This window comes from Macaca mulatta, chromosome 3, assembly GCF_049350105.2.
Source record: "Macaca mulatta isolate MMU2019108-1 chromosome 3, T2T-MMU8v2.0, whole genome shotgun sequence".
NCBI classification, from domain to species: domain Eukaryota; kingdom Metazoa; phylum Chordata; class Mammalia; order Primates; family Cercopithecidae; genus Macaca; species Macaca mulatta.
Genome location: NC_133408.1, coordinates 126,007,407 through 126,020,710, shown reverse-complemented (window position 1 = coordinate 126,020,710; position 13,304 = coordinate 126,007,407). Strand labels below are relative to the sequence as shown.

Here is a 13,304-nt window from a genome sequence, read left to right as displayed (position 1 = left end):
GGAATAAATGAAGATCTAATTTAACGTTAGATTGTGTTGAGAGCAATGAAGAACTTAGGTGAAAAGTACAGAGAGAGAAAGGGTGTAATGTTATTTGGGCAGTTAGAGAAGATCCCTCTAGGAAGGACCACTGAAGCAGATCCCTAAAGGAAATAGGAGCGTGAGCCACCCTTATTCAACAAATGTTTATTTAGTGTCTGTCTGTTGAACACTCTATATGGTGCCAAGCACTGTTCCAAGAATTAAGGATACAATTGTAGGGGAAGGTGGGGAAGCCAGACAAAACTCCCTACCCATGTAGAGTTTATTTTCTAGTAGGGGGAAGATAATTTGGGAAACAGTGTTTTAGGCTAGAGTTAGTTGTGAACAGGTAATATGGTAACATGTTTAGACTTTTTCCTGGAAGGAATGGATTAAGGCTTTAAAACCAGGGAGTGTTATGATCACATCTCTATTTGAGAAAGTTCACATCAGTATTGTTGAAAAATCAGTCAGTTAACTGTATGGAAACTGGCATAGAAATAGGAGAAGCTAGAGACAGAGCTCTCTATTCATGGGCTTTTAGAATAGTCCAGTCAAGACTGCTAAGGAACCTGTGACCTGTTTAAATAGTAATATCAGGAAGGAACAAATGAGAGGTGTCAGTTTAGGCATGTTTTCGTGATTGATTGGATGTGGAAGGTGAAGAAGGGGAGTCATGAATGACTTTAAGGTTCCTTACTTGTTTCTTATCAATAACTACCAGAATTAAATAGGATAGACAACCAATTGGTGCCAAACAGTATTTAATTTTGTAAAAATTTTTTCTCCTTTTTTTTTTTTTTTCCTGCTGGAGTAGGGTTATTTCCTTTTTAGAGGGAAATGAATGATGGAGATATGACATTAATTAACTTGCATGGATCCATGATCCTGCTTCTCCCTAGAGGAAGCACAGTTATTCCCAAACTAACTTTTAAATGCTAATTGAGTAATTAGAGATTGAAAAGAGACACTGTCTTTAGGAGAAGATAGGAAATGAAAAAAAAGATAAAGAATTAAACCATTTTCTAACTTGAAAGGTTTTATAAATTTTATTTGCATTTTGCTAAATTTATAGGAGTAAATTATATGTATGCATTTGATGTCTCATTTATTCATATGGAAAATAATTGGAGATTTGTTACTATAAAGTTGCTTTAAAAAGTAATCTGGCTTTATATATTGTACACTATTAGATGTGTTTACATCCAATTTTGTGCTAAATTTTCTTTGAGGTTCTTTTAAAGCTATTTTGCATTTAAACATTTAGTTTTGCTATCTGCCTACTCATATGTTCTCACCTTTAAACTCCATAATAGAGATAACCATGGAGTGTTTTCCACACTGAAAGTAGTACATAAACTGCAGGGGTTGTATTATATAATGTTTAGCATCTCTTCTAACTCTTGTCATTCTATGGTTCAATCAACATTTTAAAACTTTGAGTGGGTGCAGGGGTTAACTTGTATTCAGGTTAACTTTAAAAAACATAGCTGCACTTTTGTACTATGAGCTATTGCTTAACTTACATAGCTTTTATTCTATTTTTTTTCTTTTTGTAAATTTCTCTCATGAAATTTTTTTTCAAAATTTAATGAATGGAGTTTGTTGCCATGTCAGTACTGCAAAACTCTATACTTAAACTAAAAGTATAATGAACATTTGTAATTCAAGCTCATTGTTATTAGAAATAAAAAGTTCTTAATGACCTTCACAGTGAAGTGACTCTGGATTATACTGTCATCAGTAACATTAAGATTCATACAGTCTCACTGCCTTGACCTCTCTCCTTTGTGCCCCAGAAAACAATAATTAAAAGTCTCTTTCTCTGACGTGTAATGCGGCAACTATTCGAATAACTATTATGATGATGTCAGTATTCTAAACAGCCTTCTTTCATGTTCTCTGTACAAAGGGAAACTTATTCACTAAAATAAGTTTATATTAAGTTAAATATTGAAATATTTGGAGTGATTGGTAACTCTTGAGCTGGCAGTCTTCTGGTACTCTGTCAGCTCCTCCAGGTAGCCAGCCTTGTGCATCTTTACCCATGATCTCAAGATATTCCCACCCTCCTGGCAAAAAAAGATGACCAGTATGCCTGTGAATTGAAGTGTGTTTTTGTTTTTTTAATTGTTTGCTAAGAGCTTAGTAAAAAATGAGTCCCTTGCTATGTATTGAGTAGAAGTTGAGTAAGTGTATCTTTGAAACTCTTCCTTTGCCAACCTGTTTGTTTACAATATAGGGTATGTTTATATGAAGTCAAAGAATGTACATAACTCATATCCAAGGCACTCCTTGCCTGGCATCAGAATACCTAGAAAGGTAAATTAGTAATGAGAAGATTTCTAGTGAGTATATCATCAGATGAAAGTAAAACTGAGAAATTTGAAGTCTGATGAGTTTTCCTGACCACAAATTAGACTGCATCACTCCTATTGACTACATGGCTGTATACCTGAATCAGTGGTTCTGTCCTGGACAGTGCTGAAGGGCCTGGCACATCCTGCTTCCTGGGTATCCCTTTCCTTTGTTCACATTGACCATCTTCCTTCTTATCAGTAGTCTGTCCCCAGATATATACATTTGGCTCTGTTCCAGTTTATAACTTCATTCTAGTCCTGCCTCCTTGAGATTATATACCAAGGTAAACTTCATTAAAATTTGGGTGCGAGATGGTTAATCAAACCATAATTTTGGATTTTATCAGTGTGGTTCTCAAGGAGTAATCATATTTCTCTCATTTACAAGTTCTTGAGGGCCATCTCACTATTGTTGCTATGAAACATCTGTCAATTCATAAAGAGTCCGTGTGTTGACAGACTTTAGGTCATGCACAGATGGTAGCATTTAGATTTGGATGATATTATATAGGCTCATTGTCAATTAGGATTAAAAAGAAGGTTCCAATAGTTACAAAACATGACAGCAGGATAAAAAGAACTGAATCTAAATGTAATTAATGTATGCCCCAAGAGTATTTTAATTTTAATTCTAGTTATGTCAAAATCACGTGATTTATTACTGTTAGATTTGTTATTTCAGGTTATATATGTATTGTATTTTCAGGAAGTTTCTGCTGATCCTACTGCCACACTCACAGCAGCAGAAGAAAGAAAGGAGAAGGTGCCAAGTCCACACCTCAGTCACCTGGTGGTTTTGACATCTGGGGATACATTGTATGGGTTGGCAGAAAGAGTGGTAGCCACGGAATCCTTGTAAGTTGTTCAAAACAGTTGCATTGCCATTAAATATTTAAGAAAGTTTATAAAAGTAAGCATTGTTTAATTAGACTTCTAGTTAGCTGCATACATCTACCACTTCTAAATATCACTTATATGTTTCTGGCAAGTATATTCTAACACAGATTACCAATTGATTTTTTAAACTGCATGGTTGGTTTTTCAGTTATAGAAATGGAAAGAAGGAAATCTTTTAATTTTCAGTCTTTAACAACATGATCCACGCTTTAAGTATAGCTTTAGGAAGCGTTATACTATGCTTCATATTTTCCTATTGATGACTCATGATCCTAGGAGAAGCTGTAATTGCATTGTCAATTTAGTGCTAAGTATAATTGACCCTTGACATCAATAAGAATGCTTCCTGACCTTTATAAATCCCCAGAGTTATTAATACAATTAACGCATATAACTTCTGCATTTCTATAAAATGTAGTCCAATATAACGTAAGAGTTTTTGCATTAATAACAAAAAGCAGAAAAAGACAGTGCCTGGATGCAGTGCATCTGCAGGCAGTAGTCCAGGCTCCTTCACCAGCCCACTGACTCCCATTCCTGTATCCAGCCTCTGGCACCTGTCGTTCATTTGTGATACTCAGCCAAGTTACAGTCTGCTGCCTATTAGAAATGTTGGGGTTACTTCTGAAAAGTGTCAGATATTAAAAGTGTCAGATATTAAATCTGAGATTTCAAGAGTCTGTTGTATATAACTGAATGAGATCTTTAAAAGAAATCCTTTAAAAAATACCCTTGTGTTCTTTTTTCAACCTGCTACTCTGGGCTCACATCTTACATTTGAAGCACATGACCCTACACCTCATCGAAAGCTGCTTGGCTCCTTTGAAGTTGCTTTTCTTTCTCTTAAACTTCCATTCAGTCATAAACTCAGCATTATTTATTGTGTAGATTATAAATGAACATGTCAAGTGGTATTACAGGGTCATCCACTAAAGTGAAAAGTAATTTTTATTGTTAAAGTTTTGCTCAGAAATGTTAAAAAAATACTTATACGAAAACATGACAGGCTCTAAATCCTACACAATTTGTTTACACAGTGGGTTATTTATTCCCTTTAGGGTATTCTTGGCTGAACAGTTTGAGTTCCTTCAGCCGCATCTGGATGCTGTGATGCCTGCAGTCAAAAAGCCCTTTCTTCAGCAGTTCTATTCTCAGGTCAGATATGGTCTCGTATGTCATTTCAACTGTGAGCAAGATAGAACACAGATTATTTAGATTTGTTTGTTTGTTTGTTTGTTTAACTAGAAGTCAGTCTTGAAAACCCAGGAGAGCCAGATAGAGTGTTCATTTATTCACTCATGAATTCCTGTGTTAAATACATACTATTGAGCACCTCGTGTAACTTTTAGACTAGTGAGAGAGAAAGCACCAGTTAAAACTATTAAAATAAAGCATGATAAGTACTGTGGTAAGGGAAAAGTGCCATGAGGGTATTTAACCCAGAGTGGAGGACAGGAGAGGCTCTGGGTGGGAGAAGGTTATCTAGAAAGGCTATCTAGAGGAAGTAATGTTTAAACTGGACCAGCAAGGTAGAGAGAGTGAATGAGGGATGGGTTCTAGACAAAGGGAATGGCATACGTGAAGACCCGTGAGAAAGAGCATGGTGCATGCGAACAGCTGAGGAAAGCTCGTTGGAGTAGGGAGGAGGTCTGGGAATGAGAAAGATGGCTGGGGCAATCAGCAGGAGCCACTGGCATATAAAGCACCCTGCTTCAGGAGTTGGACTTCATTTGGAGGGCATGGAAGCTCCTGGAGGGTTTGAAACAGGTGAGTGGCATGGCTGGATTTGTGTTTTAGAAAGAGTTTTCTGGGGGCATTGTGAAGAAAGAACTGTAGACGGCAGTCCTAGAGACAGGAAAAGTAATTTGAAGGCTGCTACAGTATTGCAGGGGAGAGATGGTGGAATCCTGACATCATGTAGTGGGAGTGGAAATGGAGAGAAGTAGAAGAATTTGAGAAGTAATTGCTAGGCTCCATGAAGAGCTCTAGTTCTTTTACAGTTGCAGTGTCAATGGCTTCAAGTTTATTGAATGTCTCAAAATTATGTTTTGAGTAAGACCTTTGCCTTCACTCAAATATTTAAAATATTTTTGTAGTTTAAATCTCCAAATATATAGTGTTTTATTTTCAGATATGATATATACTGGAAACAGGGGCAAGTATTCTTTATCAATATGATACTTTTAGAAAATAATTGTTTCCATTTCTGTGAAATTTATTTCAGACAGTCTCAACTGCCAGTGAACTACGCAAACCAATTTACTGGATTGTGGCTGGTAAAGCCCTTGATTATGAACAGATGCTGCTCCTCATGGCTAATGTGAAATGGGATGTAAAAGAAATTATGTCACAGCACAACATATATGTAGATGCACTATTAAAGGCAAGTGTCCTGGGAAACACCTTTGCTAAAGATCAATCTACTAAGAGAAGTGTTCCTTTATTGCAGTTGCTCTAAAATAGTAAGATTATAGTTATTACCACATTTCTAGCATTGTGGTATTAAAGACCCTGAATTGAAATAGGCTTATTTTCTGAATTTGTCTTCTATTAGATCTAAGAATACATCATAGACTTTTTTAGCTTTGTTCACTACCCATTTTGAATTGTTGTATGTCGTGGCTGACTTTCATATTATGTAATCTCAGTAGCCATCACTATAATGACAAGAAGATATTTCAGTTTAATTAGAAATTATTTCTGTAGTTTAGCATAATATTCATTAGCAAGAGACCATGCCTCTGATTATTCCGAGTAGAAAATCACACTACTTTTGCAGTGTGTCATACAAACACCTCTTTGGAGTCAGTGACCTGTGTGTATACGTTTCCTGGAAAGAATTGTGGTTTTTTTTTTTTTCACTTATGCATGAATAGATACCTGTAGATCACCTGGCATGTGCCACACACTGATAGAAGTGCTGGCAGTATAGCTGTGAATTCGGGAACTTATGTGCCCTCAAGGAATTTACATGCCAAGGCAGAGATAGCAGTAAAGAGATAAATTGAGATATAATGTCAGATGATGAATAATGCTGTGAAAAAAACCAAAATCATCTGAAGAGAGACAAAGAATGACAGGATGTGGGTGGAAGAGGAAGACCATGTATTTGTCATGCTCGGAGAAGGACCCTGATAAGGTGAGACTGGAGATGAGGCCTGCGGGAAGTAAGGAAATAAGGTGTGGAAAGAGCATCTGAGAAAATGAAAGTAACTTTCAGAAAAAATTTTTTCATTTTTGTAACTGAAAAGAAAAATGTCCCTTCTTAACCTCCTCACTTTAATCTCATTTACACAATCATTCTTACCAGCTTAGACCAAGTCAACAAATAAGAGCCTAGGACATCTGAGAACCAATGAACAGAACCATAGATTTAAAATGGAGATGGTAATGGAGTTTCTTCAGTAACCAACTCCCAGCAATTTATGGTCCCCTTCGGAGGCCTAGGTTGAAGACCGTGAGGCTGTCTCCAGACTCTGGGACTAATCATGCCAACATCAGTAAGCAATTGCTAGGAGTTTCCATAGAGATCTTAGCGGGGAGTGACACCAAGGGTGCTCTATATTTGCCACTCTGGAATTCAGAGATTATTGACCTTGAAAGATAATCAAAGCAATAACTTGGTTTCTAGAGCACCCAGGAGATTTCAATTGCAAATTTTCATTTGGAATGTAAAAGACAAATGTGATTTATAAATAATGATACCCCCCCTTTTTTTTTTTTTAACAATTCTGTTTTTGAAAAAGTGGTTCTATTTTTTATGACATGCTGTCTTAGTCCTTTAGGATACTACAACAAAGTTCCACAGACTAGGTGGCTTATAAGCAGAGCAGTTATTTCTCACAGTTCTGGAGGCTGGGAAGTTCAAGATCAAGATCACGGCTCAGGCAGATTTGGTATATGGTGAAGGTCTGATTTCTCATAGATGTCACCTTGCTGTACCCTCACATGGTAAAAAAGGCAAGGCAACTCTCTGGGGCTCTTTTATAAGGGTGTTAATTCCCTTGGTGAGAGCTTGGCCCTCATGACCTAATCACTTTTAAAAAGCCCCAACTCCCAACACTGTCACCCTGGGATTAGGATTTCAACATATGAATTTAGGGAGGACACAACATTCAGACCATAGAACATACTAACCATGGACCTTATAGGGGTGCAAGAGAAAAAGACTTCTGTGCTCAACAAATACACATACTATGAGGAGGCTGCTTTTTTCAGTTATTTGTTATTCCAGTTATAAGAAAGAACTCGTGTTATTCAGATTATTAACCTAGCCCAATTTTTAGCAGCTTAAGGCCTTCTTTATGCATAAAGATTAATTATCTGTGATAACGTTTGTTCTTTCTGTTACTTTTCTAAGTCTCAGCATCTAAGTCTAGACAGTTTGCTTATGTTGCCCCAAAAGAATCATAAGAAAAATGAAATGTTTGTATGATTCATTTTATGACAAGCATTTTTGAACATTGAATTTAGCAATAAGTAGAATGTTATTTTGTACAGAAAGCATTTTATACATATAGCTTTATCTTTTAAATATTGATGAAAAATATTGAATTATGACTCTTGAAATCCAAAGCAGTTTAAGGAATGCATAAATAAATACAGTAACAAATACTACTACTCTCCTAGATCCATGAAATGAAACAACAAAGAGCAATTATTTATACAGTTTTGATTTTTCGAAGATAAATTTCATGAATTGACAATCCACTTCTTTTTAATGATTAAAAGCAATTAATTGTTAAAAATAAATTAGCAAGAAAAATTGTGATTTAGGAAGAAGAAGCAAAAGAGCAGAGGATAACACAGTTATCATTATGTGATTGCCTGAGTGGTGATCAGATTAGATTTTTTTTCTCCTATGTGTTGTTAGAAAAGTTGAACACATGTCAGTCATGTTAAACATTGTGTAGCTTCTCTATTCAGGTAACTAAAGAAAAATGTCATTTTAAGATTTCTTTTTTTTTTTTTTTTGAGACGGAGTCTCGCTCTGTCACCCAGGCTGCAGTGGCAGGATCTCCACTCATTGCAAGCTACGCCTCCCAGGTTCACGCCATTCTCCTGCCTCAGCCTCCCGAGTAGCTGGGACTACAGGCACCCGCCACCACGCCCAGCTAATTTTTTGTATTTTTAGTAGAGACAGGGTTTCACCGTGTTAGCCAGGATGGTCTTGATCTCCTGACCTCATGATCTGCCCGCCTTGGCCTCCCAAAGTGCTGTGATTACAGGCGTGAGCCACCGCCCCCGGCCCAAGCCTTCTTATATTTGAAATATATTGCCAGGGAAGAGTCAACAGCATTTACTTCATTAAATATTAAATGAGTATATTTAAATAGTAATAGTCCAAAGAGACCAAAAACACATTCATTGAAGGCTAAACCTTCTGTTGTTTCCGTCTAATTATTGGACTTGTCTAAATCAGGTATATGTATTTATATTTTTAGTACGATCATGTCATAAAAGACAATAAAAATACTCAGTTTTTCTGTAGGTAATAGAAACTGTGTTTTATTGTTTCCATTGTACTAAAAATTTGTGGATAGAGTATGATTTTTTGACCATTTGGTATACAGTTGAGCATCCCAAATTCGAAAATCTAATATTTGAAATAATCCAGAATCTAAAACTTCTTGAGTGCCAGCACGACACTCAAAGGAATTGGTCACTGGAGCATTTCAGAATTCTGGTTTGGGATTTTCAGATTTGGGATTCCCAGCCAGTAGGTATAATGCAAATATTCCAAAACTGGGAAAAGTCCAGAGTCCAGAAACGCTTCTGGCCCCAAGCATTTTAGATATGACATCCTCAACCCATATAATTATTTACTTTTAAAAAATGTTTAGGGAAAATGATAATGTATTAGATTGCATTCTGAGGAGTATAGCTACAAATCACAAATAGTTCTGAACTGAACACATATCAAACCATGTTTTTAAACCTGGGTTTCTTGAAGATATTTTTGAAGCCAAATTAGGTCATTGAGCTGTATTAATCTGTACTGACAACCATAGAAAATTTTGAGACATTTGGACATTGTTAACATGGTTTAATCAGTTAATGACACTTACTCCTTTTGCAATAAAATGTAGTATACTCTGTATTATAACATCATCTATTCAAACTAGTGCATATACATTTTCAAGACCTTCATACTAAGTCCAAATTATCTTTGGCATTATCTTTTTTTATTTTACTTGGTTTGATTATGAGTCTTTTTAAATCTTTTTTATTTAAACCATTTTTATGGGAGAGCATTGTGGCATTTTAATGATATTCACAAATGGCTACTATTTGTCTTCTTAGGAATTTGAGCAGTTTAACAGGAGGCTAAATGAAGTTTCTAAGAGAGTTCGAATACCCTTGCCTGTGTCTAATATACTTTGGGAACATTGTATACGATTGGCTAATCGAACTATCGTAGAAGGGTAAGTTTTTCATGAAAGCATTATTTGTTTCTTTAATGACAAATTGTAATATATGAATAACATATGGTATTAATGGTTGGAGAGAATAAGTAGAAATAATGATAACTAGCAGACAAGTTTGGGATATAATTAGAGAAAAAAACCTTAGACCCCACTGTGTCTGTCTTTGTCTCTGCTTTCTTTTCTTGCTAGTGGCATAGACCCAGCTAGTAGATGAGTGAGGAATGCAGAATCTAATGGTTATCTGAAAGTTAAAACTAACAGTTATTATTACCTAATAATAAGATTATGATGATGATGATTGTTATACCTAACATTTTTTGAGCATTAACTATGTGTTATTTGCTGAACCAAACATTTCACAGGATTATATCACCAAACCTGAAATAAACTCTCTTTGCAAGGTACTATGATTCTGTTTCATCAATGAGAGAACCTAGTCTCAGAAAACCGAGGCTTAAAGAGGTTAGGTAACAAGTTCACACAGTTTTTAAAGGCATATGTACCCCTGATTTCTTTTTTTCTTTTCTTTCTTTTTTTTTTTTTTTTTTTTTTTTGAGACAATCTTGCTTTGTTGCCCAGGCTGGAGTGCAGTGGTGCAATCTGGGCTCACTGCAGCCTCTGCCTCTCGGGCTCAAGCAGTTCTTGTGCCTCAGCCTCCTGAGTGGCTAAGACTACTGGTGTGTGCCACCATGCCTGCTAATTTTTTGTATTTTTAGTAGAGACAGGGTTTCACCATGTTGGCCAAGTTGTTCTAGATCTCCTGGCCTCAAGTTGATCTGCCCACCTCAGCCTCCCAAAGTGCTGGGATTACACGTGAGCCACTGTACCTGGTTGTACTCCTGATTTCTGATGGCAAAATCAGCCCTCAAAACCCTTATATCATCATTAATAAGAATCACCATCATATCATTGTAAGCTGTATAAATCTTTCATGTGTTGAAGTTATAGATCTATTAATAGTAATTTTCCCATTTACTCAGAGACCATGCTTACTCTGCCCATAACATCTAGGATACAAATAAGGATCAGTAATACATTTGAAATATCCCTGAGAAGCAAACAGCTATTTCAAAGACCCTGTACAGTGCTCCAGAATTGCACATCAGTTGAATTTTCACACTATCATTTGTCTGATTTTCCTTTTGTTCTCATTTGTTATACAAAAGAATGTATTAGAAAGTGGGAAGGTGACAGTGACAAGCTGACAACAGTCTTGGCACTCTGTATTGAAACCAACGGTGCTATAAATTATAAAACGGCTGTGTTAACAATCACGAAGAGTATTTTAAATAAATTTGTTTAATTAAGTAGAAATGTGAATAAATATTTCTGTATAAAATACTCTTTATTTTTTTTTTAAAAAAAAGCTTGGTCATTTTAAATAAAATAAGCTTTTATTTTCTTGTAACTTTCCTTAGGATAGGTACCTCATTCCCACAGTTGAATTTTCCATGTTTTGTATGATTGATTGAAGAAAGGAAACACTGACTTAATGAATAATAAAGTGTTGTATTGTTAGGGTTAGTATATTTGTCTTTATTACTAGTCCACCTTAAAACACACTGTTTCAGTAGTGTAGAATGTCAGAATAAGTCTATAAACTTTTTATCACGAAAAATATGTATATACTTTCTATGCTTACATGCTTACACATTTCTTTATGTTTTCAGAGTATTCATGGGAGAATTATTTCATTTGTTTCTTTTGCATTGAATACTTACAATATTGAACAGTTTCATAAAACTAAGATTACTTTGAAGTATTTAAAGCTTAGTTTTATAATAACTCTTGGCAGCCAGATTAACTGGAATACCAGTTTAACTTTCTTACAGACGATTATATTAATTGAATACAGAGAACTATGGTCTGTAGCACAACAAAGTGCCTTGAACTCATTGGATCTCTTTGCAAATGAGAAAATTGAGGCCCCCATAGGTAAAATGACAGGGCACAAACACAACCTAGTCTTTCTGACTCAAGACTTATGTTCTCTATTTCCTATAACCCTCTCATTTCTGGGGAATCTGTCCAAATATAGGTTAGAGAAAACTTCAAATACCCGACAGTTTTTGCTTCTAATTATTCTATAATGTATTTTTTTATTGTTTTGCATCTTAGATATGCCAATGTCAAGAAGTGCAGTAATGAGGGTCGTGCCCTGATGCAATTGGATTTTCAACAGTTTTTAATGAAACTTGAAAAACTAACAGATATTAGACCCATTCCTGATAAAGAATTTGTGGAAACTTATATTAAAGCCTATTACCTAACTGAGAATGACATGGAACGCTGGATCAAAGAGCACAGGGTGAGAGCTGGAAAACAGTTAATTAAGTTTTTATTCCTTTTTCTTCGTGCTGTTCTTGTCGCGTGTGTTATTTAATCCAAAATCTTGAGAGTGAAATATAAAGAAACATTTACTTTTTTAATACAAACTGCTTAGGTCAGTTCTTTACCATTTTCAGACTAAGGGCACTGTATCTAAGCAGTACCCTTTGACTCATCAAATCTTTTTCAGCCCTTTGTGAACTGTTACTGTAATTATCTAGAAATACAGCCAAAGTCAAGACATTAGCTAAATTTTTCCTGCAACTATATTATAGGAAAAGGCTGAAGTTGATAAATGCTGAGACAGATTGAATACAGAAACAATGAAATGATTCATAAGCCATAATCGATTATGTAACTTAAACCTCACACAAACCTTCTCGTACTCCTCAACAATGAAATGGTAACATCGTACACACTGACATGTATTAGTGATGATTGAAGACATTAATATTTAAATGGCTAAACTTAACTTGCATCTTACATTAGATTTTACCTTTAATACAGATTTGATTATTTTTCTTTTGTATGACTATATAGATAAAGAAAAATACTATTGTTACGTAGGATGCCGAATTTTTGACACAGTTCAACTCAGTGTGCTTGGTATGGGAAGCTTTTCTGTATATGGTATGTGTTAAAATCATCACCAAATCCTCGTTACTTTGATAACTCAAGGGTTCACATTTTCTTAACCTATGAATGTCATACGTAAAAGCTAAGTCAAGTTTTATTTCATTTGGGTAAGGAAATGAATTATTTGTATATACCTGCTCAGACTCATCCTTTCTGGCCTTAACGCTGTAAAGAGATAAAATGAACATTAGCCTAGAATGTTCACGTTGGCCTGAATCTTATGTGAATGTCCTCACTCTTAGTTGGTTTTGGATCTTTAGAAGCAAAGTAGAAATGTATGTGTTATTTTTAATGAGTTTGGCCAGTAAGCCAGAATGAGAAAAACTTCACCACGTTTAGCCCCACTGACATTTGAGAACCAAAATGTTAAACCTAGATGCAGATGGACTGCTGAATGTTGCTAGAATCCATTTAGTAAAGTAAGCTGTAAACACTTCTGGGTTGGTACTGAGGAAAGGGTTTTGGGAAAGAGTACAAAGTAGCTGAGGAGAAAAGGCGCAGCTCTAAATACACATTATTTGATGCAAGAATGATGCCCATTTTTTGGATTTACTCTTTTAATATAGTGGACTGATTTTTTCTTTTCAGCTTAGTACTTTGAAAGAGCTTTAACTGATTGATATTTGTAATTCAG

At 35.5% G+C, this 13,304-nt stretch overlaps 1 protein-coding gene across 3 annotated transcripts in view; it reads left to right on the top strand.

Annotated features, from left to right (window-relative positions):
- The window catches only part of VPS50 (VPS50 subunit of EARP/GARPII complex), a 220,315-nt gene that overhangs the window by 205,344 nt on the left and 1,667 nt on the right, over positions 1–13,304 (top strand). For all 3 annotated transcript variants that reach the window (XM_077998061.1, XM_077998060.1, XM_015134266.3), the window contains exons 23-27: positions 3,088–3,236; positions 4,337–4,433; positions 5,503–5,661; positions 9,582–9,703; positions 11,825–12,014. In XM_077998061.1, coding sequence (XP_077854187.1) covers positions 3,088–3,236; positions 4,337–4,433; positions 5,503–5,661; positions 9,582–9,703; positions 11,825–12,014 — 717 coding nt within the window. The remainder of the gene's footprint in view (positions 1–3,087; positions 3,237–4,336; positions 4,434–5,502; positions 5,662–9,581; positions 9,704–11,824; positions 12,015–13,304) is intronic.